Here is a 27266-nt window from a genome sequence, read left to right as displayed (position 1 = left end):
CTTTAAAAAGTGAAACTCTTGATGCAAAAATTCTTAAAGCAACTAGGAAAGAAAAGACAAAAAATTAAAGTTCAAGAAAATAATTGTCAAGATGATCTACAAGAATCAAAACTGTTGAGGGTCTAAAGTGTTTATCACAGAAATTGCAAAGACAAACAGCTACACTTGGATGAACTGCTAAAACAACAACTGGTAGAAAGTAGGAAAAAAACTGAAATAGGTGAAAAAGAAGAAGCTTAAAAGTGTCAGAACCAAAACTTAATCAATTGAACCTGAAATGCAGTTCTTGTATGAATAGCAAAATCATTCCTATAATCTGTTTAGTTATTTACATTTTTTGAATGGTTAAGCATGTTTTGTGGCGCCACACAAGTTCTATTTGGCGGCAAGTGTCAAAACAACGTCTCTTTCGGTCAGAAAGGTTGCAGACTTTCGTTATCATTGGTCATCAGTTCTAACAATGTGTGGGGTCGTATCCCCGCTGCACCACTGAACCTCTCGATTTCCCCCTCAGAGGGAGGCCTGCCACCATACTTGAAAACAAAAATGAGGAAAATGAGAAGACAAGAGGTTAACAGGCCTTGCTTGATTTGATATTTAACAATGAATCATCATCATTGATGTGGTGGCCTGACATGACGGCTGAGGAAAAGGTTGAAGGAATGAGACGCGACGGAGACAGAAAGGAGGACAGCATTCCTCGACCGGGTCATTCTGAGAACTGCTGCGTCATTCACAAAGTCACAAGCAGAGGTGTCACAGGTGTCACTTTCCTTGCGCAAGTGTCCCAAACTAATCCCTTCGATCGAACTTAACACCGGGGTCAACGTTTTGTTTCTGAAATATCACAAATCAGTCAATCAGCAGCTTTGTCCTTGCAGCCACTTAAACACGCCACAGCCACCGCAGCCAAATATCTGTGGACACTCACAGCAGCAAAACTGACTGGCTGTAGATATATTATAACCTTGTCAAGCTGTATCTTTTGGGATTTTACTCCCCCACACGAGTCCCTCTCACTCTCATAATGTCCCTGATCGCTTGTCTGTATTTGACCCACACAACGTAAAAGGGGAGTTTTGCTTTTTAAGAAAAGGTTCAGGACTTTTATTGAGAAGTTTAACACGATGACATCCATTTATGTCAACAGGAATGTGTCCATTTCTCATGTGTCTTCAGCAGCAATCCATTGCCTTTGCAGTATACATCATCTTTCGTTCTGTCCGGCATGTAACACAAACACCACGCAGGTCTGACATCAATAAGTAGAGCACAACAGATAGATGATAGCTTGCTCACATAGTGCTATAACAGTTTGTGGCCTTTAAACAGTAGCACCGAAGTTGTGTGGCTAATCAAATCTGAGAGATCAGATTTGATGTCCTTGAGGCTTGCTGGTAATCCCTCGGCGAAAATTAGAATGGTGCAGTATATGGACACCCCTGGGAATTCAACACATACACGCACATTTTTTTGTATTATTAAACATGTCGGGACATTAGGTTCAATGTCTTCCTTGAGGTGCTTCTTGACAACAGTAATTTAAGTGCATGGACAAGTAAGATATTCCCGGTTCCAATGTTTTTCCAGTCATCTTGGGCCAAATTCTAAAATACTAGAATAATGTCGAAAGACTTTGTGCTCCTAAATGCCTTGTTCATTTAAGCTGTTGAAGGCAGGCTCGACCTATTCATTGCTGAATACAGTTTCATTAATGGCTATTCTGTTTGATTATATACATACAGTACATCTAGTTTTTGTTGAACTGATGATATGTGTTTATCTAGACTCAATCTAATAGTCTAAAAGAGAGACTGGTAGATAGAAACAAGGCATGTTGAGCAAGCAAATAATGTATATAACTTACTTGTCCTTTGTCCTGAGTGGATATATTAGATAGATCAGCTGGCACACAGTTAAGCAAGCACATGTAATATATATCTTAAGAATAGGCATGTAAAGGCAGCGCACATTATTGTCATATGAAATATAATCATTTTTAGAAAATATGATGGCGAAAAACATGATAAAATGAAAAAAAAAAAAAAAACTTCAATTATGTTTGAAAGTGACAAATGTCACATTGCAGTCTTCTCTAAACATAGTTCTGGATGCCTTCCAAACTACGGCCCAACATTCCTCTCTAAAATCTCACTGTGTGAAAAGGTTTACTAAAACTCTGTAACCTAAAACATCAATTACTTAACACTTAACCCTCAAACTAAATGTCTTGGCAATTTAAAGCCTCTTTTTTGGAAATGAGAGACTGACCGAAATGTCGTCACGTTCAAACCACATCCTTTCTCTGAAACTCGAACACTTTTATTGGTCTTCATTACCAAGAGTGTAGGAGAGCACTGACACACAAACCTCAAGCTGTTTGTGAACACAAGCCACTTCCTGAAACAATAACCTGTCAGATAAAGAATCATACAAAGCTCTGGTAGCACGTACGCACACATGTTGACACGCAGTTAGATATAAATGTACATAACCTCTTATCTGACCGATGAGCTTCAAGTCTTTAGTTTTCTGGCTTGTGTGTGAGTGTATTTGTCTCTAAGCGACTGAGTGTTTCCATATGTCTTGAGTGTGTATGTCATGTTGTTTTTGTGTCCAAATTATATATGAATCTTCATTGAGAAACGGCCCGTTGACTTAAGTTTGCCCCTCATTCGAGGCAAAACAGGAAGTGTGCAGTTTTATGTGTGTTGCATGCACGTTTCCTCCCAATAACTGACATTTACGGTCCACTTTTACAGTTTTTGCTGGGTTCTTTGTTTGGGACTCGGGGGACATTTTAAAAGCTTGGAAAAATCTGTTTTTTGCTTTGCAGGTTGTGCAATATTTTAATAGTGTAATGCACATATTGTTTTGTATTGTACTGAGTAATTGTGTGTTTGTGTGTCTGCCACAGAGCACCAGCCTTGCTGCCCCTGGAGTCGTTCACCATGGTGGCAGTGAAGATGCTGAAGGAAGAAGCCTCAACGGACATGCAGAACGACTTCCAGCGAGAGGCGGCTCTCATGGCCGAATTTGACCATCCCAACATCGTCCGACTCCTAGGTTAGTTCGTGTCCATAAGGAGAAGTGATAAGAAGAAGAGTGCAGACTGAAAGATTTCCAAAAGGGGCTGTGTAATCACAGCTGGATTTCACATCAGATAAGTGCTGGAACTCAGCATTCGCTCAGGGGAGAAGGAGAGCGCAAAAACAGATATTGGAATACAAAGAAAAAGAGACAAGGAGGCGTTGAAGAGACACAGAAAGGGCAGGTAGTACATGAGCAATGGACATGAGCAGTGATAGATCCATCAGAACATTATTTATTCATCCCAAATCTTCTCTTAAAATCTGTTGGGCTTTGAAAAGTGATGCTCAGTCCAAATCACAAGGTGCACACAGTGGTTAACTATCCTTTTTGGCTTCAGGAATATTTTCCATCCACTGCTTTTCACTTGAGTAGATTCCCACGATCCTTGTTCAGAACAGCAAGCAGTCTGTGGGAATATTGAAACGACAATAAGGGGAGTATACAGCTTTTAATCTATATGATCTTGAATTGAATAAAATTTGCTGGATTAAATACCTTTATGAAGGCCCAAACAGAAACAACAAACTGGAGAAGTTTAGCTGTGCGGCTGCTTAATTCTGCATCATAGTTCATGGCAGGTTAGTTTACAAAAAAAAAAAAATCAAATAAACTAAATCCCTAGTTTTTGTTTAGTGTTTCAAGGACTAAAACCACCTGTCTGGGACCTGTGAATATCTTGCAAACATATTGATTTTCAAAAACTTTGTAAGACTGTCGTCACTCTTCAGTGTGTGCTTTAGCAGAGTTTGACTTTAGAACCTGTGGATGTCTAATATGAGCATGTAAGATTTTAATAGTTTTTATGTTGGAGAAATGCATTGTAAAAGCCAGTAGGTCTTTATCATAGGTGATATAAGTGAAGCCATTTTACTCACTTATATTTGTTTCAAATAAGTGACTTCCCATAGAAACAAAAAATAAGATGTTTAATATACACATAGACATGTTCAGCCTTATTTTTGTCAGTGTGTAGCTATTTATGAGGACTTATTATGGCGGGCTCATGCAGCTGAAAAATTGTAGAGCTACCAGTTAGGAAAGTCCCATAACCCAGTGAGGAGTGTTTCACATTTCAAAAAGAAACAGCCAACAAGTTTGAGTCCTGAAAATCTCCAGATGAATAAAAACTAATGTCATCACCCACATAAATCAACAAATGGATGACATAATGCTTTAAAAGCAAAGATTATTGATAGATGTTGCTTCTACATGTATGAAAATACTACTGAACTGTGATAAAATGAGTTTATTGTGAGTACATCATGAAAAAATGCTGTTTTCCCATGAGGCCATATTAGCATCTGGGTGTATTTCTTGAACGTCCCACTTCTCAGTTACTCATAACAAAAAAATCATTCTTTGTTTACATCACATTTTCACAAATAAATAAGTAAAAAAAAAAAGAAGAAGAAATTTAAGTGGGTAAAAATGAGCAACTAAAATGTTAGAAAGACTGACAATCAAACTCAAACCCATTTTACCTTCCACACTTTTTTGTATTTTGAACATTTAGTTGCTAAACTTGTGTTGTAATACTTCTGGTTAATACTGGAGTACTTTAGATCGGTCTTGGTCTCGAGAGCACATTTATCTTGACTTGGCCTCACTGAACCAAAGAGGTGGTCTTGCCTCCAGAACCAATTTTTTCACAGTTTTTTTCTTTTTTTTAAGATCTATTTTCTCGTAAGCACTATAAACCCACAACACATCCAGAGTCAACTATATGTCTGAAACAAGTGCTGCTTGACGACTAATGTGCCTTTATCAGCCTTCGTAAAACAAATATCCGCTATTAAAGTTTATCTCCACTTGTGCAGCATGTCTAATCTAGACCAAACAGCTCACAGCCAAATATACTTCCTGGAAGACCTTAAGAGACACAAACAGGCTCTTTTTTGATGTTGCCAGAGAGTAAACAAAGCCATCAGTCACCGGTTGTGATGAAAGAAATAGACGTTTGCAGCTCCGAGGTTGAGAAATATTTACTTGAGAAAAAAGTGTTATTACCTCAGAGATGTTTGATGTGGGTCGTCCAAAGAGAGACACACTCACAGCAAACTGTGAAGCGCATGAAACCAGAGTTGGCGAGATTACTTCCTTAACCTCTAATTACCCTCAAGACTAATAATACACTGCAAATCATGGTGGAAAATATATGCATATATCCTCATTACATTATGTGTCAAATTTAGAGATGCCATATGTCTTTACTTTGGTGTGTGTGTGTGTGTGTGTGTGTGTGTGTGTGTGTGTGTGTGTGTGTGTGTGTGTGTGTGTGTGTGTGTGTGTGTGTGTGTGTGTGTGCGTGTGTGTGTGTGTGTGTGTGTGTGTGTGCAGGATGAGGCCTCTGTCTTTTGTATATTTAGCGATGGAGAGAAACATTTTAATCCAGCTTCTGACCTTCAGCCAAGGCTGCTACATGACTTGTTTCTGGCAATACGCACACGCATGCGCGCACACGCGCGCACACACACACACACACACACACACACACACACACACACACACACACACACACACACACACACACACACACACACACACACACACACACACACACACACGCACACGCACAGGAACGGTAGCGGTAGCAGTAATCAGAGCCAGTTCTCTGGGGAGCTGTCCCACTCGGTGACCCACAGGACATGAACTAAGTGAGCGTGACCTCCACGCCTGCTCTTCAATTTAACTTTCACCAGTTGTCTTCTGTGTAAAGCAGCTTGCAACTACACTTTTCTAGCCTTTGGTGAGATATAAAAGTATTTTTGCTGCTTGCACCTCAATTCTTAAATCCACAAAAACAACTGTATAATCTCTTTTTAGACTTTTCGCTTGGTCTTGATATGGATCCATAAACTGATGGATTGCATCTAACAAAGAGGGTCAATCAGTGCTAACTCGTGTCTCATGTCTCATGTCTGAGGTGTGTACTAGTTACCTAATAAAGAAAGATGATTAGATGTTAGAAAGGAGACATCGGTTGAAGAATTAGACCAGTATTTCCTGCCATGCCTTCTTCTACCTAATATAAGGTTTGAAAAATGGGTTATAAATGGAGGGTAGTTCTGTATGTTATTTCAAATAAGATATTGTAATGGATTTTTATGCATATTGAATCATGACAGTTCGATAAGCCTCCACTCAACATTGACTATCGTGCTTTGGTATTACCAATAATGTCTGAAACCATTTAATTCATGTGAATCAGGAATTTCAGCATTGAGCTTAAAAATGTCTGATTTGCATGAGATTACAATTCTGAGTGATTCTATTAAGTGAAAGCTGGAAAATGTCAATAATTATTATATTACCTACCGAGATAGCTTGAAACAGAAACTAAGTGATTTAAGCCACCAGAATCGTATTAATCATACTTGCCATGACCTACCGGAGCTACATTTGCATGTTCTCATGATGGAGAACCCAATTGCACCAGGTGATTTATGCCTAATATTGTTGTTCACATGCCTCGCAACAATAGGACTCATATTTATGCCGGAAAATTCATGCTACACAATCCCGTGTCGGACAATGGAAGCAAAGAGCAGACTCTTGGTTTTCCTTCTGACCTGCTGCAGTTTTAAAGCGGGAACTTTTCCCAGTGAGTGGAGACTATACTGAGTCATATCAGTAGAGATGCATCTCATACATTTTATATGTCTGCCAGATGCAGAATCCTTATTGAATAAATGCAAAAACAGTGCTATTACAAGTATCAACACAATCTTGACAACACAATGTTATAAGGCCCACCACAGTGCATTCTATATGGACTTAAGATTATTATAGTTTCTTACACATCACCTCCGAGCAATCTCTGATTTGCAGTGCAAGTCCCTAGAGGGCAGTGTGAGGTTTGGTTCAAGAGGTAACTGTGTGATGACTTTCTTCCCTTTAAAGCAGGTTCGTCACTGATATTCCTCAGTAAGGTACGAGTGTTACTGTCTTTTAAAACCTAGCGATTTGGTAAAGTTGTATCCCAAAAAAGTGCAAGAAATCCTCATGTGTGGATGCCACGTGATATGAATGGGCCGTCCACAAGTTATGCTGGGTGACCGAGACTCTGCAACAGCTTCCACAGTGTATGCTCTAATTCGCATGTCCAAAAAGGCATTTAAAGGAATGCATGTATAAACAAGCACACAGCCATGCTTTTCGAAAGGCAAATAAGTAGGGAATGAACTAAAATAAATTTGGTGAACTTTGCCAACCTGCTGGTTCACCCAAACATTTAATTTTGGTTCCTCAACATTTTATGGCATGTTTATTCCTCCCGGTCTGCGAGAACAAATATTGTATTTCCAACATTAATATTCAAGTCAAAAGTATATTATGGGCTTTGCAAAGTTGTGTTCATCAGACAAAGTCTACGGGAAGTGCTGCCTCAGCTGTGTGACTCACGTCTTTGTGTTTGTATCACACAGCAGCACCGACAGGCTCAGAAAACACAAGAAATACACTGTTTACATCCCGCTGCTAACGTAAGACTGCACTCTGGGGATTTATTTGTGAATGTGTGCACATAACCAGTAGTTTCATCTGTGTTTATCGCCGAGCCTGATATTTATTTACCTTTTACAGTGAATGAGCTCATTATGTGTCACTGTAGAAGAAAAATACTGTTTATGTAGCACATATTAATGATGTCACCAATATGTTTATGTGAGTTGTGTTCAGCCCCTCAAACCCACTGGGAAAATGCAGGTCCAAGTCTTTGTTTTGGTATCCGTGACACATCTTTTAAAAAATTGGAAGAGGAGCATGTGGGCAACAGTTCTCCAAACTGCTCTCGAACCTTATAGCAACTGAGATCGCTAATTGTTGTTGTTTTAACTGTTAGAAATGAGTCAGATCTCTGATATAAGAACCTCAAGAATAAAAGGTCCTCATGCTCTATGTGACAAATATTTTTTGTAAATCTAGGGCTCTGTTTATAAGGCAATGTTTCAACTGAAAAGTTTCTCGTTGACACAGCAACACGTTAAACCCTAATGTCATGTAGGGCCACAAGAAGATGGTGTTGTTTGTTTTTGTTATGAAACCACACAAATGAGTGCAGAGTACAATATGCTATAAACATTAACAATGACGAGCACACAAACATTCATATGGACAGACGACAAAGATGAATTACTATCACGGGTGACTCTCTACAAGAAAACTAACAAGTCCCAGGAGAATATGGACTGGGAGTCATGTCACTCTGGAAGCTGCCATTGTCGTTATTGTCCACCTACTCTTGCATGTGGAGCGAAAGAATCAGAAATAAGGATTGGAGCATTCTTTGGAAAGCTCCTCCTCGGGAGCCGTTTTCAAAAAGTTGTGTTTTCAGTGGTTCCGAGCTCCCTTCCCGTGTAAACACACTCCCAAAACACAATGGAAGTTTTGCATTCTCATTTAAAAATGTTGTGTAAATGGGGCATTAGTAGTGTAGTGGAAGGTCAAAAGTACAATCAACCGTCACTTAGTATGCCTCAGCAAGGCTGGATGATAGGTTAAAATGTGTAAACTGAGCTTGTTAGAACACTTTGTTCCCAATCGCTGGCTCAAGCAAGCGGCATTTAATCAGACAGGCTGTGAATTGTTGTAGTGTCAACTAAGACAAGCCCTTCAGAAAAAAATGATCACAGTTTTACGTTTTTTTCTTGTGAATGTTTTCATGTAAATGGTGTCTGGATCTGGGTCAAAATCTGTTTTATCTGTTTTAACCTTGATGTTTTTAAGTATCAATAAGTTGCAGGTCTATATACAACCTATGATCTGACTTTTACCGTTAAAATGAAAGCCTTTAAGTAGCATGCCTTTAAATAAATAAAGTCTTCTCTGGGCCAATAAATGAAATACAAACCTCTATATATTTCCTCTCATTGCAGGCGTGTGTGCAGTGGGTAAACCCATGTGCTTGATGTTTGAGTACATGGCCCATGGCGACCTCAACGAGTTCCTGCGTCGCAGATCCCCGAGCCAGTCGGTGCGCACCCTCAGCAGAGCCAGCCTCTCTGGTCGCAGCTTCTCCTCCGAGATGGAGGCGGGCGCCCTCTCCTGTGACGAGCAGTTGTCCATCTCCAAGCAGATCGCCGCGGGGATGGCTTACCTGTCAGAGCGCAAGTTCGTCCACCGCGACCTCGCCACGCGCAATTGCCTCGTCGGAGAGGAGATGGTGGTGAAGATCGCCGACTTCGGCCTCTCAAGAAACATCTACTCAGCTGATTACTACAAAGCCAATGAAAACGATGCCATCCCCATCCGCTGGATGCCGCCGGAGTCCATTTTCTACAACCGCTACACGACTGAATCAGATGTGTGGGCCTACGGCGTGGTGTTGTGGGAGATCTTCTCCCATGGGATGCAGCCCTATTATGGCATGGGTCACGAAGAGGTTATTTACTATGTGAGGGACGGTCACATTCTTTCCAGCCCCGAGAACTGTCCTCTGGAGCTGTACAACCTGATGAGGCTTTGCTGGAGCACGCCCCCATCAGACAGGCCGAGCTTCAGCAGCATACATCGGATACTGGAGCGTATGCACGAAAACAGACTGAGCATAAGCGCTGAACCAGAGGCTGAGGGCTAGCTGACCTGAAAATGTTTTCCCCTGTGATAAAAAAACCCCCCAAAAAAACAACAACAAAAAACGCACATGAAAACCAAAAGATACTGGAGTTATCTTTTGATCTGCCTGAAGACAGACTTTAAATTAGTACTGACATTTGTCCTAGATTGTTTTCAGTAGAGATAACCTGGTGTATTTCCCACCCTGGACTTTCTTTCAGTTTAGATTATACTAAATGTACGGATAAAACTCAATGACTGACCCCAGACCATTAAAACGTTACGCTAGAAGTTTTGCATTTCAATTGTTTGGAAGGGCCTTCATCATTTTAACAAGCAGACATTTGCTAAACCTTCAAATGTGTGTGTATGTTTTTTACTTTGTTTTATTAGCTTTAGAGAGTAAGTATAGCAGAATAGTAGTATTGGGTATGTTTTTCCATTGAACGGGTCAGAGGAACTGTCTGATGATAGCAAGTGCAGCAATGTACATATACAATTTGTTTTAGGACCTCTAGTAAATTCCACTGTGGCACACAATCACTTTATGCCAAGACTGATGATTATTTTATGGATAAGTTGCTATTCCATTTTGGGGCATTCTCGTTTTATCTCCTTTTCTTTACATTCTTTGTTGTAGTGGTAGTTGATCCAATGCTTTAACACATGTTCATAAAACATTTCTGACCCGTTGTCTGAAAATCTCATAATGGTGACTATGCAGAACCTTTCAACAGATATCCATTCATGTGTGTTTCTTATAGCGGTATTATTTGTGAAAAAGGTTTGGGTACTTGTAAAATTGAATTTGTAGTTATGTACTATGAGTTGTTTACCTGTAGAATTGTTTTGTGTACCTGTAAAATTATTTTCTCTCCACAAACTCAACACCACACTTACAAAGTCACAACTTTTTAATTACAGGTGCACAAATCCTGTTTTACATGTCACAGATTAAAAGACTGTCATGTTGATATTTTTCCTCCAATTGTTGCAATAAATCTGGTGAAAAACATATTTGTGCACCTGGAACGATGTGAAGTTCTTCCACACAAGTCACAGATTGTTTTCTTCATCTACAAATCACACATAGCGTCTCCCCTACCCAGAGATATCTGGTGAAAAAGACCCTTGTGTTCAGTCAATGAAAAAAAGGCGCTGCTTATCTAAAATTGACGGATTTCACAGCCAATCAGGAGAGAGGATATTTTGTTTGTTCAAGGGAAACAGAATTTAATGGTATTTAGATTATTCTTCAGAAGTTTAAGTGGTGTTCAAATATAGAAATTTCAATATGAGCCATGTTTGTTGGTGAGAACATAAATTATTTTCACAACAGCAATTTTCAAGAAAGACTGATGCTTGACTAAAAGGTGGCGATGTGATCATATTAGGAACTGATGTATTCATGTATGTGGGCACGAGGAAGATTTAGAGAAGAGAACATGCAAGTTAGGGGTAATAAAAACTTGTTAGACTCCACGAGAGGTCTCCCGTTTGTTACATTCTGTGAAAAGAGGGACAAGATTCCTTCCAAGCACCTTGCTACTGTAGATGTTCACAGCGGTATTTAGGGAGAATGAGTCCCTCCTTGGTGGTGGTACAGCCCGTCTCTGTGTAGAGGGGCACACCCGGTTGGTCCTGAATACATTTCACGTGCCTCTTCTGGACCCTCCAGATGTTCTGCATCGTCTCCTGGTCCAAGAGAGGCACACCAAGAAGGTCTCTGTCCTTCACGCCCATCAGCTCATTCAGCAGCCCCTCGATCATGATGACAGTCTGTGGCTCCCTGCTTGTCCGCCTCCTGCAGTGCAGAGCCAGGTCCTCTTTGGAGATGTGCTGGTCCACTAACTTGCTAGTGATACCAGGGACCCCTTCTTGCTTCAGCTGCTCCCCCCTGGCCCTGTGCAGCAAGGGAATATCATTCCTGTCCCATTCAAAGATGCAGCATGGGAGTTTGGACATGAAGGTGGGGTACGTACCTCATTACTCACTGATATGAGATCTATGCCGACACACAAAAGCCAAAATTCAGTGTTGTGGTTTCAGATGAGACTAAGTGCATTAGTATCACATTTCATTTTCATTTAAAAAACAACAACATTGCATTCAGAGTTCTCTCTTTTTAATTTAGTGTTTTATTGAACATTATCTTGATGGGTAAATCATCTTTGTTGCTTAAGAAAAGAAACAAATATTTATTTATTTGTCTCATCTCATTCTCGTTTCAGTGCCTCTTTCTGTTTATTTAATTAAATTATTATTATTATTAATTATGTGCAAGTCTTCCACCATATGGATGCTGCAGTGTCATTTCTCACCACAGGAGGGACCGGAGGGGATTAGATGGCGTAGAAAACTCTGCTGTACATTAATGAAAAAAGATATGTCTGCTTTTATTTAGGTTGGTCCATATAACTTTGTCCCACAGCCTCCGTTTGAATCCTTGAGCACAAGAATGTGTGTTTGTGTGCAAGAGTTACCGAGGACTGTGTGGGATTGTGTATGTGTGTTTTGGGGGATGCCTGTTATAAACAGTTTAGAGTGAGGAGTATGGAGTTTGGCCTCGTACTCGTCGTCCGTCTTCTCTCTCTAAACTGTGGCTGTGACTCTCTCACTCCTATTTCCTCCCTCTCTCCTCACTTTCATTGCCAACTCGTACAGAATCGAGACCAAAATCAGTTGTGCCTGTTGTGCTTTCTGTTCTTTTGTTCTTTGCCCCCCACACATGTCCACTGCATTCTTGCACAGGATGTGTGACATACTTCAGCTATACAATAATCCATATTATTTTTATTTATCTGATCCACATTTGCTTTAAATTTAAGGTAGACAAAAAGTGCTAGGGTAACCCTTAACCCTAACCCTTGTGAAAGAAAATCTTGGCTTTTTTTCAGGCTGCTGTCAATACAAAATATTTTGCAAGCTCTTCTATCATTCTCCATCAAGATGTTTTCAGTGACCGGTCCTGAGTAAATTCTTTCTCACTTTGAAATTATATTAAACATCCCATTTTACAATATGTATATTTCTCCCATGTTTAAAGTGCATACACAATAATTATGACTTGTTATATGATCATTCTAAAGCCTGAGGGGATTAAAATGAAAATAATGATTGTCTATTTTTCAATTAATAGCTTAAAAATGACTCTTTGTCTGTATTTTATTGGCAGTTTTGACACTCATAAGAAGGCATTTAAGTTGTCTTATAGTACCGAAAGCCAGTGGGATATTTTTACTTTGTTTTAGACCGGTAAATCTCCAGGAGGACAAATGTGAATGAATGTTGGTGCTAATAGGTGCACTGTGATTGCTGAAGTTATGATTACAGAATAAAACAAATTAAATGAGTAATATGATAGAAATCATTGCATAAGTTTGCTTTTGTGACAAATTAGATACAACTTGTGTCGTCAGTCATGTAACAATCATCAAATCTTGTTCTGTGTATAAATAGTTTCATTGTGGTCAACATCAGTTCATCTTTGAGGACCAAACAGTGTGTTGATGAACTTTGCTAAAAATAAGATGTGTGTATTTCTCACTGGAATGAAACATTTTGGAATGTTATAGTAAATTTACAGCTACAAGAGATTCTTTGGAAAAAACATGTTCCTATTTGCCAATTTTTACCAATTTATTACTTTCATTGTTGTCTTGATTCATTCCATTGATTTGTGTCTAGACACTTCATCTCCAGGAACTTATTGTTCCACGTCCATCTGTCCTCTTTCCATCGCCACAGTTTCCTTTTCTTATCTGTAGTAGCTGCAGTCAGTTCCTTCAACCGTCTCCAAAATGTTTCAGCTCAAAGCCAGCTGCAAATGCTGAGAAGTAGAACTCATTCACAGTGAATTCGCCAGCCGTCCGTTCTCCAAACAAGAGGTTTATCTGAATGGACTCCCTAACCTTCCTGCCAACATGCAACAGCAGCTCCGAATGTTTGGCAGCCGCGTCTCTTTGCCTCTTGTTTTGACACAATGATGTGGGTCAGTACATTTGTGCACGGAAATTTGTAACGGTGTCAGTGTGTTGACTTTTGCGTCTCTCATGAATGTCGCTGGCAACAAGACGTTGGGCTCCGTCCAATGCAAGCTTTAATCCATCAGCCTCATAAGCGGTGGGACATTTGACCGAGGGGACGTATTTGTCAGTCAGCGAACAACGATGGAAAGCACGGAAAGCGTCTGTATTGACATTGTGACGGCGATGTGACATCCCCCTCACTCAGCGACTGCGTAGGAGAACTTCCTGTGTGGCTGCACTGACGCTGATTGGCCTGTTTGGGGAGCAACAGGAAGCGAGGAGACATATATCAGTCAACTGGACGCGAGCACTCCAAAGCTGTGGAACAATAAACACAGCGGTGTGTGCACACACACACACACACACACACACACACACACACACACACACACACACACACACACACACACACACACACACACACACACACACACACACACACACACACACACACACACACACACAGTGGAAGGGAGAACATTCCTTTCAATGAAAACATTTGCACTCTGTTTCAAGAGCTAATTCATATCACATATGACATGTAAAGTGACCGACATCACTCTTACAGTAGCAATTAAACATACTAACCACACATGTACATGGCATCTGCACCATGTCAGAGTTTACATGGAAAAAAATGCTAAAGAAAATGCTCATTTTAATCTACAAACCCATCAACAGTGTCTTTACACTGGGATCTTCTTTGTGTGGTATTTTCAAATGAATGCAGCAACATTTCGTTGGGTTTCATCCGTTTAATGTTACAACTATGGTGTTGGGAGTCAATTAAAATGGGGGGGGGAAATTCACCTTTTCTGAAATCCGGGTCTGCACATGCTCACTGCAGTCACATGATCTGTCTGCACATGTGAGTAGATTGAAACAATAACAATGAAAGATTCCAGTGTTTGTGCTGCTCACACTTCAAATTAACAGCACAGTACTCTAACCATCATCTGGATCACATGTAGGGAAACATTTTTTCACATGCTGATCACAATGCCAATATGTGCATGCAAACGACAGCACATACTTTTATTTGTCACAAGTACAAATGTACATATGTGTATAATATGCGGTGAAACATGTTTAGCACCTGTTCAGGGTGTAAGCTACTATGATCATAATAAGAATGAAGATAAAACCCGCAATCTATTAAGTCTGTTGTTACAGGTTCAGCAGGCAGAAAGCCTGGGGGGGGGGGGGGAACCCTACTCATTCTCTCTTTGTTTGCCTTCAGGCAGTAGTAACGCCGCCCTGACGGCAGCATGAAGAAACAGTGTGGTTGCTGGGACGGGTGGGATCACTCACAATCTTCCTGGCCTTTAATCTGCATCGCTTGTTGTTAATGTCCGGCAGGTTGGGGTGTGCGGTGAGTGCTGAGCAGACCACCCTCCTCAGGGCCAAGACGTCCTGCTGGGTGGTGTGACTTATCCAGGTAATGATACTCCCAGTCAAAACACTCTCAGCGGTGTGGCTGTAAACTTTTCTGAGCATCTTGAGAGGAAGCTTAAAGTCTTTCAGGTGTCTGAGATGGTGGAGACGTTTTTGAATGTTCAGCGTTACTGGTGTTTCAGTGTGTATGCGGATCATCTTCAAAACATCTCATCTGAAATGTTTCTGGAAACCAAAACGGGAAAATGTAAGGGAAGATGTAGGTTCCAGTTGATTGTTGTCTTGTGGACCACAGCACCCCAGGATTGACACTTTATCAGTTGGCACCATGAGAACAGAAAGCATCCTGTTGTAATAAAAACCGATACTATCGCTGCTGCACAATATACAGGGATATTTAACTACATGCCATTCCCTCACTTTCTTTTTTTTGGGTTGCATCTCGGCTTTTTGGGAATAATCATCAATCAAATGTCGACATTTGTACGTGAAAGGACTCAATTTCATCAATGTCCAATCAGTTGGTAGGGTGGGTTGTCAAATAGACATATTTCTTCTCAAAGAACCACTCATTCAAGTTTAAATGGCAAAACAGATAAGATAAGTCCCTCGAGGTATGCAAATATGACACAGCCCATCCCTTATTATGAAAGGACATTTTCAGTGACAATAACTATTGTATTACATTTCTCATCTCTGAACCTGCACAGCTGTACATAAACAGGACATTGGATTGTTTTTTCTCACTCACCCTCAGCTGAAGACCAAGGACCCAGATTGTGTGAACAGCCTCCAGCCCAAGGACTATTGGGTCTGAAGAACATCAAAACAAAAACCAATGCATCTGCCTGGTGACCCTGTCCTGATGTTTTTGAGATCACAGAAGGAGAAACACTGGTAGAAAACCGACAAACATCCACAACAGGACTAAACAGTCAGTTTACTGGATCAGCAATGCCCACGCAGAAGAAACACGCTAATACACAAATTCAGAGGTTGGGATTTTTTTTAATTTTTTTAATTTTTATTGTTGCTGGAATATCAACACTTCAACTCTGGCTGAAAATTCTTGACAATGACAATCGCCTACACAGCATCTACAGTGTGGAAATCACATTTATGTCTGCATTAATGACTGTCTGGAAGCCAGTAGTACACACTTTGTTAAATCTGAACCTTGGCAAACTTTCAGTGACATTTGAAATGTTTTAATTTGGACGATAAATGTTTGAGACCCATAGGTCAGAAGATCTGTTGCTAATCCAGCATGATATATTTCCATCTGTGACTTTTGGATGCACGGAGGCAAAGGTTAATACCATGGTTGCGCAATAAAACAGGGATTTAAAAACTGCATCAAGCAACATGAGCTGGAGGCCGGAGTAAACAATGGATACAGCTTTCAGACATCGTAAGAAGCAGTTAGGTTTTGCTCTTCCAGGGGGAAGAGAACACAGAATGTGGGACAGTGACCTTTCACAGAAAACCATAGTTTGCTGTGGGAGTGACGTCTCACCACAACGAATGCATTTAATCAAATGTAAGACAACCGTGTTAAAAAACATTTCATATGAAAAAGTAACTTAATATCAGCTGAAAACGTCATTTTATTTCTCGTTGGGAATTCAATTGTCACGTTCAATGGCAGGAAATGGTAAAACATGACTTTTCAGACAGATATTAAGCGACTTTTCCATCAAGAATTGAAGCTGAAAGGCACTGCACTCACAGATATTTCATGTTGGGTTTGCACACAAGTTAATAACAGCTATATTGTCTACAGAAAAATTATTAAAAAAAATACACAATCCTACAGTACATCTGGACAGAGTGTAACAGTTAAATTTACAGACACAAACATTTTCCCTTTGGTTGATTAACTTTGAGTAATATATTTTATATATACATACTGTACACATGTACTTACAATGGTATACAAAGAGTGATAGACGAACGTTACAGTGGATGTGAATCATGAAACTGGAACCAGAGCAGACAAAGCAAATCTTTTTGAAGCAGTATCCTTTCCAAATTTTGATTCTCTGCTTTTTTTCTTTTTTCAGTGTAGAAGCACAGCAAGAGATAAAGAGTTCTTAAACAGTTTGTTTGTACTGTTCTGGATGAACAAAGACAATAAGAAGTGATCTCCCTGCTTCGACAGTGGTCAATAAGCTGCCCTGGACCGCAGTGTTTCATCTCACATGTGCAGCAGGAAAACAACAAACTGATGGTGAGAAAAGAGAAGCTGAACTTTACAAGCTTTATCGGGACCAAACGGCATGTGTTGCCTGATAAAAAAAAGCCAACTCTTTTGGGTGACTTCAAAAGGGAGAAAATACCAGATTCACAACAAACATCTCGTTTCCTGAAAAGTGTTTTTTTTTTGGCAGTTTTTGGCAACGATTCTCACGTCAGCTGCCCTGTCAATGTGTTTTGGCCAAAAAGTGTTTGGATTTAGATCATGACAGAACATTCAGCTGGTAAGTTTTAACTGCCGATGTCACGGTATTACCACTCTGGCACAAACTCGCACAAGTAATTAGCAGAAATGACAGGGTGCACTTGTGGGAATATGTTTCTCTTTTTAATACTGCATTGGGTTCATCCTCCATTCGATAAGTCAGCTCATTTTGAAAAAAACAAAACAAAACAAAAAAATGCCCCATCATAAACTGTAATATATATGTGTTGTCAATATTATCTTTAGTAGGAACTAACCTCCAATCCTCAACTATCTCATGGGGTCATGAAAAAAAGAAACTCTACATTTGGAATGGACACTGTTGCAATCAAATTTTCAACAGAAAAAAAGCAAACAAACCTGGAGTGCTTTATAAAGCGAAATATGTTCAGCCTTAAAAAAATCCTCTCCCCAATGATCAATTTAAAACTGGTAAAATCAATGTGTAGAATGCATAGGATACATTTCCAATTGAAAGGTTTGTGAAAGGCTGAAGCTTTTGTGTTTAACCGTATAGTATCCGAAAGTAACCACTGCTATGTTTCCAGACGATCCAACCAAGCATTCAGTTTTAAAACAGATATTAGCATGTGTACGTGAAACCATTAGCATGTGAATCATGCTGTAAAGGACACAAGAGGCCATCTAGTGGTCATAGTAATTATGACAACAACAATAGGGAAAAACCATGAGAATAAATGAGAGTAATAAAGGATTTGTGGAGGGCAACTGGATGGATCAAATTGGGAAACTCGTAGTGCACCATTCTGTCAAATCAAACTGATTAAATTATTGTTTTGTTGTTATGTTTTATAAAAACTGACCATGTATATTTGGCGACCTAAGCTTTTTTGTCATTATTTTATTGATTCATTATTCAATTCAACATTTTAGGCGCTTTTTACAGAGATAAATCCAACAGATTGTCCCCATTAAAGCAAATGGAATGATTTCCTTGCCTGTAAAATCTTGGCCGTGTTGTTTGTATGCATTATTACAAAAAGTTCAAGTAATCTTAGTTATTTCTTTGACTTTTAGACTCTTTCTACAAGGTTTATATTTACCTTGTGTCATGCATGTCATTCCAAAATGTTATGTTTTAGCAAATAATAGATTGAATAGGTGGTCAACTGCGTTTTTTTTAAAGAAACTAAAGGGCTCCGAAGAAAAATTAAAGCAAAGCATCAACATTCAAGAGACGACCACACAATAATCCTTTCAGCTTTATAGTGGAATTCTTTTTTTGGAAATACCGTTTTACCCTTGAAAACCTCCACAAAACACTGATCAACATCTATTTATATTGTCAATAGAGTTAATGAAAACATATATTTAGAATCACAACACATATCATTTTAATTTCAAGTCACTACACCTCAAACTAGTTAACACTGTTTATACTCTTCTCCATATCACCTCCTTTTCCAGGGTAAACCTTGTGAACAAAGCGACACAGCAGCTACCTTGATGTACACCATGCATCAGTTGGATTCTGTGAGCACTCACTGGACCTCACCTTCATCTTGCACCTTGTTTTTACATAACACTGCAGGACGGAGCCTCCTCCTACTCCTCTTTTAGTCAAGATCCCTCACACGACCTATCTTTATTTCCCGGGCGCGTAATGACTTTCCTGGGATTACTTGCAAATCTAGGATCCTGTGCTCTTGGATGAAAGTGGGAAACTCCTGCGATGGAATAACAAAAGTGATTTAACAAAAGAGGAGGGTCTGTTACTAAAGTATTTAGGCTGTAAGGTCACTTGTCATCATAATATGAACGATGCCCCGATTGCAGTGAAGGATAATGACTGGCTGTCTAAACACACAGCAAGTCTCTGAAGTTGTTTTTCTGGCGTGCTACTGTGTAAACAGTGAAAGATATACAGTATATATTTAGAAGTATTTTCAGGATAACCGCCTACTTTTCACACTGGATGACACCTTGCCTTGTCAAGAAACTTGCCTGAACCCTGTGTAAGGTACTTGGGATTAAAGCAAGGGTCCTTGTATATGAACAGATTTACAGTCGTTACGATGAAACGTGTCTGGGAAAGAAAAGAAATATTGTTCCAAAGATAGGATCAGACCCAAATTCCTCTTATCTACCATAAATGAGTTATTAAAAGCACGTAAATCAAATTGCAGTGGTAGGGTCATGTTGCTCGTATGTAGCAGTAATGCGTAGGAATAGCGTTAATAATCATGCTTTTAGGGGACTCGACGTGTAATATTCATGTTAGAGAAGACGGAAAAAGGACGATGGGTTATACTGGCATTATCTTCATTTCACAGATTACTTTTAAATAGTTCATATCATCTTTGCCTGTAACAACACTGAAAACACATCAAACAATAAACAGCTAAACAAGAATTCTAACAGCCTATCCTCAGAGTTCATGAAGATCACACCCCTCATCCTTTCTCTCTTTCACCATCATCTTCCTCTTCATCACAATCACCATGCAGCTCCCCATCAACTCCAACTGGTCCTCACTGTCAAATTTAGTCCGTACTATGTTTGGAGTCCTTCATGACATTAAAAAACTTCGCTTTGCCTTCTTTCAGTTTGAGAGAAAATCCCCTTCAAGCAGATGGATCAACCTCCGAGACCTTTCTATCTTTGCTTTATACCACCGAGTGTTCATTGTTGTGGTGGTGATGGTGCATGCCGCTGCCGCTCAGCACCGTGTGATTGATGGAAGACGCGGACCGGTCCGACCCCTCCGCCGCCGTCCCGTTCACGTTCTCCTGCCGCTGGCAGCACAGGATCTGCCTGAAGGTGGCGCTCATCTCCTTGTCGCGGTAGGAGTAGATGATGGGGTTCATGGCCGAGTTGAACTCAGCGAGGAGCAGGAAGAACTTTTCGTAGGTGAGGACGTTGCAGCTGGCGCAGAAAACATCGAGGAGGAGGATGACCAGGCCGGGGGTCCAGCAGATGATGAATGCACCTGGAGTGGAACAAAGCAGGAAATAAAAATATTACTTGAGAAATAGGAGGGTTTTTTTTCCTCAAGGTCTCCAGTCCATCAAAATGGAAGAGAGGCAGACACTCAGTCACACCTATAGGCAGTTTTGGTCTCGGTTACATAACATTTCAAGTTTCAACATTTTTGCGTTTTCGTTTCACAAAAGTTTCACGTCAAGACAGCAACCTTTTGAATATGATGTAAACGAAATGACAGAAATGCTGAAAGCTATGCAGTTCTCATGTCGGGACACTAGTAGGTGCTATTTTTGTAAAAAAACAACCTTCAAACTGTCTTTCTTTGTCTTTTTAGCTGATGCAGTATTGGTAGTTTATAAGAAATTAATTGTGTCCCCACATGCGATCCAGATGATGGTGTAGTAAATGTACACTCCCGCTGTGTTTGATTTTTTTGTTTTAACATCCAACATCAAATAAGATTTGTAATCTCCTTCTATTTTCTTTAAAAACAAAAACCTAAATATTGTCCAATCCACAGACGAATGTCCCTTTTAATTGTTTGCCCATATTTTGAACATGATACAAATAAAGCCAGCATTTGAAGCAAATTAGAACATTTGTGAGACACATGAATGAAAACTGCACACGTTTCTGGCAAGCAACTTGAAAATTCATAGCAAGACTGCTTTCATTTAATAATTTTTTTTGGACCTTTCCACAGAAATGAGTTACTGAAACTCTGACTCCTACTTTTTGCTTCCTTTTAATGAGGGTGAAACTTCGGGCTGAGCGTGTGGCTACCACAACGGGAATGTGATAGGAGGCTGACTTTCTTGAATTTCTCCCAGTTGACATGCTGTATTTTGCTAAATTCGCCATGTGTTTTTCTACTTTGTGTTTTTTGACAGTTTTGCGGCGCGTCGCAGTATAACGTCGTGGCTTTTTCTTCATTCGTGTCACTTCGATTGGTGTGAATCACAATTTGATTTCGGAAACTCATTACTCAGTTTGGTCTTTTGCTGAATTACACATGAGTAACTATCAGTCACTTGGTTTCAAAGCGACACTACTGATGACCTACAACTGGCTCTGTTCAGTGCAGTCTCAAAAACTAAATGCTTGATCCATGCGCTTGTACTTAGAATGCACCCTGCCTCTTCCTTGACTTTCGCTGGCAGTCACTTGGAGATCCTGGGACTTTGCTTTTCTTGTCTTTCAACTAAACCACAGACATCACACACATACTCGGAATTTCTGATAATAAAATGTAGTTGAAACAAACAAGCATCAATCTCCGAGCACAGCACCATCACTTTACAACCACATGATGATCTCTGGACAAAACAAAACATTAAGCCCACTTTATAACCACATTTCAGTGATGTATTGTGAGTTAAAAGACCTTCAGCTGTGGAGTGCTTTTATTACATTGCTTTGTTTTGAATTGTGGGTGCATTATGGGGGCAGCTCTGAAGCAACAGATTGCTTCCGCCAACCGGAGAAGGGGCACTTTTTATTAGTGTCTGGTTAATGTAAACTATAAGAATAAACATCAAATCACAGTGATGCTGACAATGTGACAATGTATCTGTGGAGTTCAGTCAAATATAATATCAAAATGTAAGAATGTACAAGCCAGATGTTGGTGTTGTGGTTGGCACATGTGCCTCACAGCAATGTTATCATGGAGCAGGCATTTGTTTCCACTGGGTACAAGCAATTCCAATCCACAGTCCCCAGTGTTTCAGAATAGTATAATTTTCTCCCTTTTCCTGAACGTTTTCAAAAAGTTTCACCTCGGGGATCCGTTTTCAGAAAGTTGCATTTTCAGTGGCTCCATCATGGAAATGGACCCCAAAAATGTGATGAAAGTTTTCGGTTTTCACATGAAAACGTTGCCAAAATTGACTTTAAACAAGCAGTTGTTATCTCACAGTTTGCCAATGGTCAGCTGGGATAATGAGGAGTTGATGAGTAGATGGATGGATGGATGGATGAGGAAATACCTCAACGTTTTCTTGAGATATTCACAAAATGTCACCACCCATTGGATGCCACAATCTTTGACCACCACTCAAAACTGAGTCCCAGCAGGTCGTTGTTTTTTTTTTTTTAAATCAGTCAAAAATCCAATATTGAATCAATTCTGTTACAGTTGCGCACACGCTGGTGGTTGTGTGGGATCTCTATAATATTCAGTCTGTCCTCAGTGTGATTATAGAGGTTCCCTGTTTTTGGAAGTGATAGCTTAATCATTCATCCATCAATGTGTTTACTGTTGCAGCGACCAGCTGTTTCTTCCCTTCCAGTTAAGATGCCACAGAAACACTCCATACAACACGGAGACAAAGAGATGATTCCAGTACTGTTCTTCATTATATGGAATTAGTTGAGAAAGAAGTGTGTACCCTTAACTTAATAATCATAAATCACACCATTCATTTTATTATGCAACTTCCTGCTGGCTCATTTATGAGAAATTTGTCACCTCTGAGTCTTTTTAATAGGGGGGGGAAACAAAGCATTCCAAAAAGTGTTGCAACAATTGCCAGTAAATCAAGATGGGATCAAGATAGAGAGAGAAATCAAACTAGGCAACAGACTTAATTTCTCAACCATAATGTTGGTAATCCATCAACCTATCCGCAGCCTTCTAAGGGCATCTAGGAGGCCACGATGCATCATTTCTTCATCTTTAAACAAAGTATGTTAACAAAGTGGAAGGGGTCACAGATGGATTACTCTTGACTGTCAGGTTCAAGTGTTACAAATTCTGTCAACAGATGCCATTTGTCCTAACTGAAAGACAACTGGAGGACATTACACTCTTGAGACAGTAAAACAAAAGGTCTGGATGAGGCATTAGGCGAACAGAGATGAGAGAGGGAAGGGGCGGTATTGACAGGCAGGTCTGTTATCTGTTAGCATTCTGCAGGCGGCAGCTGCTGCAAGAGGCTTGACCTCACTTCCTAGCTATGCAAGCTGACCCTCCGGAGCTGGATAAATTTCTTACATGGTTCACAGCCCGGCAGAGAAACTATCTGAACTATTTGTCTCTCTGTGAAGCAGAACAGAACAAGACTCAGCACAAAAAAAAAAAAAAAAAAAAAAAAACACCCAAAGGAAACAGTCAGAACTTCAAGTCAGAGAAAAAATTAAGTTTCCCTGCTGTCAGCAACACCACATCATTTTCTGTTAGGCGTCATGGGAACATATAATAGTTGTGAAATTGATGTTAAAAGTGCATTTTGTAAGAATTAAACATTGAGTCACTATAACATCCAATCATTGTGTCTCTCTCAGTTTGGGCAGCTTGTTGCTATTATGCAGTTGCCAGGATCTTCAACCTTTGTTGGATGACAGATTCATCTATCAGCACCTGATGCCACTTCCTCTTTTTGTTGGAGAAACTAGACCGGGGGTGTGAAACATAAGGCCCGTGGGCCTAAACTGGCCAGCAAGAGGCTCAAATCCACCAAGCAAATTGTAATAATTTCAAAGAAAACATTGTATTTTTTTTCTTTTAACACATTTCTTAAAAGTAGCGGACACAACATAAACCTGAGAGCCGAGCTGAGATATCGGTGATGCTTCCTTATTGCAAACTCGCCTCAAAGCTGTGCTGTTAGGGTGAGTTTGCAAAAACATGCAAGAGTAGTTTTTGTGGACACACCACTGTATTTTGTGCTCAAAGGTATCAATAAAATTGGCTTCGTGTTGAGTTTGTGGTAATTTTTGGAAATAATACTTTTTTTTACAAAAATATAAACATTTTCTTCACATATACTCTGCTTAAATTTAAATATAAAGGTTATTATGCCACTATTTGTCCAGTCCGGCCAGCTCAAGGTGAAATTGGGCTGAATGTGGTCACTGAACAAAAATGTGTGTGACACCTCTGAACTAGACACTATGGTGACTCACTACACTCAATAACACCATGTCTTTTTATGTAAAGTGATATTACGAGACTGGTCAGGTTTGGGCTGGGCGGTTTAGATCCTAACTTCAATAGCTATTCCTGGACTAATAATAGACAGCTTTGAGATGAGTCTGTTCCTCATTTCATGTTAATTCTGAAGGTTCGAATTAGAAATATTACATTATCGACCCAACCATATTTTCTAGACTATAAGTCGCAATTGCACTCGATGCAATCAATCAAACTTCTGTATATAAGTCATATGATGAGCCAACCGAACAAGAAATAGTGACTTTTAGTCAGGACAGTATAGTATATTGGTATGAATATCAAACATGTTATGTCATTTGCAAATATCTATATTTTTTGGTTAATTTCATGAAATATGGGGATGTGCTAAAATAACAATTTTAGTTAAAGCTGAATGTAAAATGTGTATTTTCACAATATATCTATATACAAATAGGATGGTTTTCTTGGCTGTCCCTCAGAATGAGGAAGGAAATCGTCTGTGTGAAAATATGACTGAGAGCTTTCACCTTCAGATTCTTTCATTTCCTCCACCAGTCCAGAGGCATATTGTCTCACACACATGCACTAAAAACTAAAAAAAAAAATTGGCCACCCCCGCCAATGAGATGTTCCTCTTTTACTATTGTCACATCATGCTGCATCACTACCACACCAAGTTTCCTGCAAGGGTAACCTAGAGTTTATGGAAGCGAGAAATTCCTCTTTGGCAGCTAATTCTTAGTGTTGCCTGTGCCACGACTTGAAAATGCCACATGGAGGGAAATGAGACTGGAGCAATGGAAAGTCACTGCAGAAAGGTAAATAAACACAACTATGAAACAGGCCTGGAAAGTTTGGAAACGCATGAAAAAGCACTTTGGCACTTTCCATGTCTTGAATGAATTAGGAATCACACACAGGAGAGAGACATGTGAGTGGATGTTGTCATATCTCATTTATCTACATCATCACATAACATGTTTTTTCCCTGTTATGTGGTCATTATAAATTTAGTTTGTTAAATGTGGCTGGTATTTGTCTGTCAGAGATTCTGCCCACACAAATATAACATTTGCTGAAAGGATGTAGTATGGACCTACAACAGGCCCTCAAACTCTCAATTGACTTTGAGATACGCAACTTCTTGTGAGATAGAATAATAGATTCGTATCTATCTACAATCACTCACTTTCCGCCCTGCTTATTTTCTACCATGGTCAAGATGTAGACACCATTGGTTGCTTTTCATATCAATTCCAATGACGATATGCAGTGGAGGCATCAGGCTGGACCAGTAAAGTAGTACCATAATAACCTTTAAATTTAAACTTTGAGGTTTTTCTTTGTTGTGTCACAGACTACACGCCATGAAAAACTCAACATTTTCACAAAAGCAAACAATTACTATGGAAAACTACGACAATATCAATATAAAACTAATTTTAATTAGACCTTTTGGTGCAGAATACAGTGAAATATCCAAAAACCTTCTGTTAAAGCTGTTGCATTATGCATGTTTTTATGAACTCACCCTGACAACATGGGTTTAAGGCTCACATTAGGTTTCAAGCTTTCATAGCACCATCAATGAAACCTCAACTCACCTGCTACTCTTAAGGCATTCCGCCCATTTTTCTTTTTTTTAAAATCTATTTTGCCTTTGGAATCCTCTAAACCTTCTTGGTGGTTTGACGGGCCGGATTGGAGCCTCCCGTGGATCCCTGGTCGACAGGATTTTAAAGTCAATCATACATGTAACATCCAGTCTGAAATAAGTCACTCAAAAGGAGATGTGTTGTTCATTCCGTCATAAAATGTGATCAAATAAATTCACTTCAAACTTATAATTCTTATGTACCTCAATGCTAACTATTTTTTTTCAATCACTGCTCTAACGTCACTTACTTTTTACTTACTGGAACTGGGCTTCCTTGGAAAAGGGACCAGAGGCCGATGGGAACAAAAGTAATGGAATAATGGGGACCAGATTATGGCAGTGAACCCTGCACCTCCACAAACACACACACACACACACAACATCCACGTGAAAAAAGCGAGGATAGACCCAGATGTGCAGACACAAACACACGCAAACACTCCCTTGCATAATTACACATGGCCCAAAGACAATTGGATGATGTTGACAAAGTCCTCACAGCAACTCCCCATTCCCACCCTACATCCTTTGCCTTCTAATCAATGTGGTACTCATCATTACCAGAGGAGTTTTTTTTGGGGGGGTCACTTTTTGTCCCTGTACACAAACTCCCCATCCACGTGAGGAAATGCTGATCTCTTCGCCAATCCGACATTGTATCTGTCCACATGAGGCTTTGCTCTAATGCATCTCGTGCCGTATTTCTTCCATTTGTCATCATCAAGATGTTTCTCCATCACTGATATGTGGCCTCTCCTCTTCACTGACAGGAGCTTGTTGGGTTACTCTGAGTCACATGCTGCACATGGCCACAGATTTGCGTAAATGTTAAATCGAATGGCTTAAAGGATTATGTTGGTGGTTATGCATGTTTAGCCCTTTAATTAGAAATGACATGTTTTGTTGATTGCCCAGAGTTGGGCTGCTGTTGGTTTCCAGTGACTTGGCGACACTTTAAAACAACTTGCATTAGTAAATTTCCTGCAGCATGCTCCAAACAGCAAGCAGAGCTCATGATGTCATTTATTTTTGCTTTGTAAAAGTTACTCACATACTTTCTTAATACTCTTCTTTCCTCATGGGAGATACAGTATGTGCTCTTCGAGAGCTTTCAATTTCTGCGGTCACAGTGGCATGGCTATATTCTGTTTCTGTATTAAGCAGGTTTTTAATGGATGTGGATTGTTAGTCCATCACCCAAAGCCCAACATAGAGAGT

General features: G+C 39.8%; 2 protein-coding genes across 3 annotated transcripts in view; one reads left to right on the top strand and one right to left on the bottom strand.

Annotated features, from left to right (window-relative positions):
* The window catches only part of musk (muscle, skeletal, receptor tyrosine kinase), a 37048-nt gene extending 26426 nt beyond the window's left edge, over positions 1 to 10622 (top strand). Inside the window, exons 16-17 of the mRNA XM_080510538.1 lie at positions 2918 to 3066; positions 8967 to 10622. Of these exons, the coding sequence (XP_080366664.1) occupies positions 2918 to 3066; positions 8967 to 9667 (850 nt within the window). The 3' untranslated portion in view covers positions 9668 to 10622. The remainder of the gene's footprint in view (positions 1 to 2917; positions 3067 to 8966) is intronic.
* A 5434-nt stretch (positions 10623 to 16056) lies between these two features.
* Positions 16057 to 27266, bottom strand: part of lpar1 (lysophosphatidic acid receptor 1) — a 43814-nt gene continuing 32604 nt past the window's right edge. For both annotated transcript variants that reach the window (XM_080510221.1, XM_080510222.1), the window contains exon 3: positions 16057 to 20479. In XM_080510221.1, the coding sequence (XP_080366347.1) occupies positions 20157 to 20479 (323 nt within the window). In that variant the 3' untranslated portion in view covers positions 16057 to 20156. The remainder of the gene's footprint in view (positions 20480 to 27266) is intronic.

The sequence above is a fragment of the Blennius ocellaris genome (assembly GCF_963422515.1).
Source record: "Blennius ocellaris genome assembly, chromosome: 15".
NCBI lineage: Eukaryota > Metazoa > Chordata > Actinopteri > Blenniiformes > Blenniidae > Blennius > Blennius ocellaris.
The sequence above is the reverse complement of the archived record's forward strand: the minus strand, read 5'-3'. Positions and strand labels throughout refer to the sequence as shown.